Raw genomic sequence first — 7667 nt, 5'->3', positions numbered from 1 at the left:
TCGAATTGATTAAACCTAAGTTACCGAACCGAATAAACCGAAATCGAAAGGAGTAAAATCGAACCACACCAAATTTAATTAGGTATGGTATTGGTATAGTATTTAAAGAAACCGAATATCGAAAATATCAAACCGTACCAACCGACAAACACTCATACCGGATTACTTATTTGGATGCTTAGTTGTTTGAGTATACTGATTGGATTGCTGACTTGGCTGCTGAGTGAGTGTACTGACTAGATTGCTGACTAGATTGATGACTGAACTGCTAACTTGGCTGACTAGCCTGACTTTGCATTTCTTGGTCTTATACTGTAAAATCTAGATTAGGAACCATGAAAAACTCTGATTCTTGCTAAGGTGTTTGAGTGTGGTCTTACACATTTTGGGACTACATCAAGTAAATGCAGATAATAAGTATAAATTATTTACTGGAATTTAAATCAAGAAAGTTTGTTATACTTTATGGGCTAATGGACATGTTCTTTTATTATAGTTTGGTTTGCCACAAAATCACAAGTCATTTGAAGACCCTTACCAGAAGTTGACCATACTCCCTGCCTTTTCCTAGTCTCATCCTTCTCTTTTGACCTTTCTACTTTAAGTCTACCAACCATTTTTGCTGATGGTGGTGGTTCTATGGCATGGTTTGGCTGTACTTCTAAAATTTTTACCTCTAATGGGTTGAAGCTTATGCTAATACACCAACTATCAAGCTTGTTTGGAAAACCACCGGCGAATCCCAAGTATTGGGTCCATCTTCTTATAATTGATTGCTTTGATAACATGAACACATGGGATTCCAAACAAGGCTCAAATCCTGCATATGCACCTTTGTTGCTATAGACTAACTGTGTGCTTGTCTTCACCTTTACTTATTTCAAAACCCCTCTCCCAATTTAAATTTTTCTTGCACTTTGAAGTTATCTTTCTGTAATCAATGTACAACTTCATTGCATGTGGGCTGTATTCACCTCCCCAACTGCTAACTCCATTTGTTCTATCCTTTAGTTGATTCATCACTTTCAACTAATAATTAGTAAACATGAAGAATAGTTAGTCAACATACATAGACAACAACATAAAAAGTAGACATATACACAAGCATCAACTTCACTTTCACTCTTATATTCTCAAGCATCTTTACAATTGGCTTTTGTCTAGCTTCAAGAATTCAAGAGTTGAAAGATTCTGTAAAGTTGTTGTTCACCATTGGGTTCTTGCATTAGGTGTTAAAGTAAGCTCTATATCCGTTTACTGGTAGATATTTCAATAAGCCCCTCACAACATCCTCAGACACTTTACCCAACAATTTTAACATATCCTTAAATTCTTCCTTATATGTGCTCCAAGAACATCACCACATTAATATTTTTTTATCTCATCAGTTTTCCAATCTTTGCTCCAGTTTTCTTCAATATGCCTTGCACAATATCACTAATAGAATTGTGGACATACATTTCGTACAATCCAAGAGATTATGCACATGAAGCAACATTACATTAACAAACTAAAAAACATAAACTTGAACAAATAAATTCTGAAATAATGGTACATACCTTCTGTATATCTGACATGAATGTAATCCATTCACCATTTTTCAAGTGCAAAGAAGCCTTCAAATTCTCCACAGACTACTGTTATATTTTTTTATTTTCTTATCCATCACAGCCTAGGCACATGCTTACAAGAATCTTGAGCAACAACAACCAACAACATTTCTTAGCATTTGCCTTTTAAAAAAAGGTTCCATCAATTCCTGTAAAATGTCTCAAATTTGCTTTGAAGCCACTCTTGAGGACTTGGAAGCAGACATACATCCTAAAAAAAATCTCTTACTTTTCTCCATTACATCCTTGGATATTTATATCACCACATCAGTCCCAGAGTTGGTTTACTTCTAACTCTTGAGCATATGCCTCTAACTTGTTTTACTCATCAAAGTAGCTGCCCTCCAATTTTTCTAAAACTATTCTCTTTACACTTTTTAACTTTGTATCACTCACATTCAAACTAAATATATCATCTGAATCAACCTTCATTCTTTAACCTTAAACTTAGAATTATTCTAAATCTTTCTCTTGAAATAATATGCTAAAGCAGCAAGAGTAGCTCTTCTATTCTCAAATACTTCACCACAATTATGATCATCCCTCTAAGTTTTTATCTTTACCCTTTGATCTTTGTCATCCTTAGAAATAAGACATTTAAAGGGACACTCAATCTCACACTTGTATCTGAGTCTTCTCCTATCACTCTTATCTACCTGAAGACCCTTCTTATTGGCAATAACATAAAAACCAATAACCTCCTTAGCTTCAGTAGTATTCTTAAAAGTCATACCCTTTTTCAATATTTTATACCTATCAAGTTGGTCAGTAATCTCAAACTTCTTTTGTCTCTCAAATAAACCTAGGGCATCACTATCATAATCATTGTTCATACTTTCTATATATGTGTCTTCGTCACTATTATCACAATCAGTAACTACAACAACATGTATATTATTGGTATCAATTTGATGGATAAATGTTGGAACAATCAGACCATCATCAAGAAGCTCAACAATAAATAAATTAATATCATTAAAAACCTCCATTAATTAGGGATTGAAGCTTCCTGATTCCTTCATCCACATTCAACAAAAAATACCACACAAATGGGTCAATAAATATCAGATGTTGTACCTCAATAAATCCTTGTACTTCAATGTATTCTTTATAGAAATAAATGTAAGAAAATTGATCCACTTTATAACTACTCAACATGTGTGTATCTCTCTTAGTGTAAGATAATATAGGTTCCAATACCCACTCACCCCATGATTAAAATATAAGTTCACTTTATGCACCATCATTCGGACAAAATTACCTGCAACAACAATAAAAAGGGCAAAATGGGACCATATCATTAGTATCAAACGCTTAAATGGTAAATATATCAAAAAATAAATAAAATATGGAACCCCTACCATTAATTATACAAATCAAAAAAATTCGAGCTTTTATATGTAAGACCAACATGACAAGTATCACCACAAATAAAAGTATAAACAAAATCTATAAAGGTACAAATAATAACTCAGATAAGATAAAAAAAATTACATGCAAAAGACAATGCATGTTGGCTCCCAAATAACCCAGCCCTACAACTTTATAACTTAAAGCTGTAAATACTTATTTTAATCGAATAAATACTGCATGATAATGCTGCAAATCAATGATACTTCAGTTTTGTGCGCACCAAACAAAGCAAACAATAAACCCTAAAGAAACCCAAAAATCGCCATTTGATGAACAAGAGAAAGAAATGTAAAAAATGGTATAAAAAAGGATTTTGTCGTGGGTATAAGGTAAAAAGTAATGACTCAGGTAATAAAGGGTTGGTCTGATTAGTAAAATAGATCGAAAAAATACCCAAAATTTTGTCCAGCCCTATAAAGTCACGTGGCCCAATGATAAATTGGCATATCATTTAATGAAAGGCCCACATGTGATGCCGTTAGTCGTGGAGACAATTTTGATAATAGAAATAATGACCCATACATTTTCGGATGAATAGATTGACAAGGGGATGGGGGATATATAAACCATTTAGTGAATTATAGGGGTAGTTTAGGTCTTTTTTCGTTAATTAATATAATATTTATACCTATTAAAATTACTTAACCATGGTAAATTATTACAGTTTGGTGCAAATACCCGGTACGGGTAAATATTTACCTCAAAAAAGTAGTTTCCCCAGAGGCCAAGATAGAGTATTAGCTAAGGGTTCGGGCGAATTTAAAAAAAAAATATTTAGATCATGTATTAATATTAAATTTTTTTATTAAATATATACAAATATTTAACTGCAAACTCAATATGAGTCCCATAAATTTCAAATAATAATTCCATATCCTTTTTATTAATGAAGTAATTGTCTCATTGAAATCTAGGAATCTATTTCAATTTTGTTGTGGTTTAAATGTAATGGTTGGCCTATATGATTAATGACGAAACAAATGAAAAACATCTTTGATATAAAGATATATTCCTCTTCCTCTTGTTATGCTTTCCCTTACTTCTTTCTGTAAGCAAGGGAAGGAGAGCTTACGAAATTATGTTTGTTGTACTTTCCATATTAAGTTCATAGTTAGCTTTGTAAATATAAAATTTAATTCATACTAGGATCTTAAACATGATAATCTTACATAAATTTATTACAGAATACATACTTGAATCGTAAGCCATTATCACGAAATGGAAGCATTAATTGAAATTGGTTTCTCGCCCCTTGCCCTAACTTTTGTTACCGCCGACTTTAGTGATGGAAGAGAGAATAGAAAAATACGGTAACCCTAATGGGTGGGGAAATGATCAATTTATAGAGGTTTTTACTTAATCTGATACGTCCATCAAGTAACCTCAGATGGGCGAGATTTGTCTTTCATTAAATATTAATTATGGGCTTTAATATATTGGATCATACACATAATAGAAAAAATCTAATATTCTCCCACTTGACCCAATAATCCCATAACATTAATATTTAATGATATAAACATTAGTTGCACATAAACAAATCTCTTCTATAATGTCCCTCATAAATACTATAATACGATAAACTACTAAATGTGAGTTATGGCGGTTATATATAATTTGCCTACATACTCTATTCCATATACTATAACATTAGCAACTCATCGTACCAGGTCCATAAGCTATAAAATATTATGGTCCATAATAATGTCTCATTGAGACTTATCCCGTTATATCTCAAAATAATAATGTGTACACCATTATGAGAAACAGAAAATCATCAATGTATATCAGAAACATATAAATGAGCTTAGAATGTCAAAACATCAACCATAAATACAGCCAAGACCTATTCTATGTACATATTCTTTAAATATCTTTGGCTGTAAACCTTTTGTTAGTGGATTTGTAATCATGAGAACAGTTCTAATATGCTCAAGTGATACTCTTTGTTTCTGAACTTCCTCCTTGACGGTAAATTATTTTAATTCCATATATTTGGAATATTTGGAGTACTTATCGTTCTTGGAGAAGAATACTGCTGCCAAATTATCACAGTAAATTTTCAGTATCTTGGTAATGGTGTCGACAACCCCAAGTCCTGAAGTAAAGTTTCGTAACCATAATGCATGAATTGTGGCTTCAAAACATGCCACAAATTCTGCTTCTATCGTGGATGTAGCAATGACAGACTGTTTGGCACTCTTCCACGATATTGCTCCTTCAGCTAATTGGAACAAATAACTAAACGTAGATTTTCTAGTTTCAATACATCCAGCAAAATCTGAATTCGAGTATCCAACAACTTCCAAATGCTTGGATCTCCTATACATGAGCATGTAATCATTCATTCCTTTCAGGTACCTCAAGACTTTCTTTGTAGCTTTCCAGTGATCAATTCCTGGGTTACTCTGATATCTTCCTAGCATTCTGACCGTAAAACTAATATAAGGTCTTGTGCAAGTCTGAGCATACATCAGACTACCAATAATTGAAGAGTAAGGAATTGATTCTATTTCTTTTCATTCTACATAATTCTTAGGGCATTGCCTGAGACTAAATTTGTCCCCTTTTTGAATTGGAACAATTCTTGCTGAACAATTATTCATGTTAAATCTCTCTAAAACTCTTTCAATATAGCATTTCTGCGACAATCCCAATAATCCTTGTGATCTATCACGAAATATTTCTATTCCTATCACATAGGATACATCATCCATATCTTTCATTTCAAAATTCTTAGAGAGAAAATCTTTAGTCTCACGCAATATGCCTAAATCATTAGCAGGAAGTAGAATATCATCAACATATAGGACTAAAAATATAAACTTGCTCCCACTGATCTTTTGGTATATACACTGATCAACAGTATTTTTCACAAATCCAAAAAATATTATGGTATCATTAAACTTTATATACCATTGTCGCGAGGCTTGTTTGAGTCCATATATTGACTTCTTTAATTTACACACCATTTGACTTTTTTCTTTAGTTTCGAAACCCTCTGGTTGGTCCATGTAAACTTCCTCCTCGAGGTCTCCATTAATAAATGCAGCTTTCACATTCATTTGGTGTAACTCTAAATCATATTGAGCCACCAAGGCCATAATAATCCTTAACGAGTCTTTCTTTGAGACTGGTGAAAATGTCTCTTTATAATCAATGCCCCATTTCTGAGTATAACCTTTGGCAACAAGTCTGGCTTTATATCGTTCTATATTGCCATTTGAATTGCGTTTGGTCATAAAGACCCATCTACACCAGATTCTTTTAGAACTTTTTGGCAATTTAACGAGATCCCAGACTTTATTGTATTCCATGGATTTTAACTCTTCCTTCATGGCATCAATCCATTTGTCAGACTCATTACTTTCTATGTCTTGCAAAAATGAAACCGGATTTTTATTAAGACCAATGTCAAAATCTGACTCTTGCAAATAAACCACGTAATCATCTGAAATAGCTGATTTTCTAACTGTTTGGGATTTTCTTAATTGAATTTTTTGTGGTTCATTTGTGTCAGATATTTGTGAGTTAGTTTTTTCATGAAGTGTTTCATCCAAATATTGTTCAGTGTTGTCAAAATGTTCTTCAATAACTGGAACAATATTTGATATTTGTGTGGAAGTAGGCACATTCATGGGTAATGGAATATTGACCCTCACCTATTTTATTTCCACACTTTGTTTTTAAACATTCTCACTAACTTTGCCATTCTCAATGAATTTTGCATTACTGGTTTCAACAATTCTCGAACTATGGTTTGGACAGTAAAATACATACCCTTTAGATTTTTCTGGGTAACCAATAAAATAACCACTTACTGTTCGAGAATCTGATTTCTTTTGTTGTAGATTATAAACTCTAGCTTCCGCTGGGCAACCCAAACATGTAGATGCCTTAAACTAGGTTTCCTTCCTGTCCACAGTTTATAAGGAGTCTTTGGATCTGCCTTACTAGGAACCTTGTTTAATAAATATACAGCAGTTTTAAGAGCATACATCCACAATAATTTGGGTAATGAGGAATTACTCATCATGCTCCTAAGTATCCATAAGTGTTCGATTATACATTTTTGCAATACCATTTTGTTGAGGTGTGCCTAGCATAGTATACTGTGCACATATGCCATGTTCCTCGAGTAACTTTGCAAATGGACCTGGACATTGTCTTGATTTATTATATTTTTCATAATATTTACCACCTCTATCTGACCTAATAATTTTTACTTTTTTATCTAATTGCCTTTTAACCTCATTAACAAACACTTTGAGAGCATTTGTTGCTTTACATTTTTCTTTCAGCAAATAGATGTATCCATAACGTGAAAAGTCATTGATAAAATATTTTTCTCCACTAAAAGATGGAACATCAAAGGGTCCACAAATATCGGTGTGTATAATTTCAAGAAGCTGGATACTTCTTGTGGCACTTTTCTTACTATGCTTGGTTTGCTTTCCCTTAATTGAATCCAAACATATAGTAAGCTCAGTAAAATTTAGATTCGGAAAAATCTTATTCTTTACTAATCTTTCAAAACTTTCTTTGGATATATGACCCAAACGTCTATGCCACTAGTAAGCAGAACTTTCATCTAGTGAACTACGTTTAATTCCAACATTATATTGAACAGTAAGAAGAGATTCA

General features: G+C 32.8%; 1 protein-coding gene across 1 annotated transcript; it reads right to left on the bottom strand.

Annotated features, from left to right (window-relative positions):
* Positions 1–4999: 4999 nt before the first annotated feature.
* On the bottom strand, positions 5000–5449 carry LOC138879429 (secreted RxLR effector protein 161-like). Its single transcript, XM_070159037.1, has one exon. The coding sequence runs from the start codon at positions 5447–5449 to the stop codon at positions 5000–5002; it is 450 nt and encodes a 149-aa protein (XP_070015138.1).
* Positions 5450–7667: the final 2218 nt, after the last annotated feature.

This window comes from Nicotiana sylvestris, chromosome 10, assembly GCF_000393655.2.
Source record: "Nicotiana sylvestris chromosome 10, ASM39365v2, whole genome shotgun sequence".
NCBI classification, from domain to species: Eukaryota; Viridiplantae; Streptophyta; class Magnoliopsida; order Solanales; family Solanaceae; genus Nicotiana; species Nicotiana sylvestris.
Note: the sequence above shows the minus strand (reverse complement) of the source record. Positions and strands in the feature narration are given on the sequence as shown.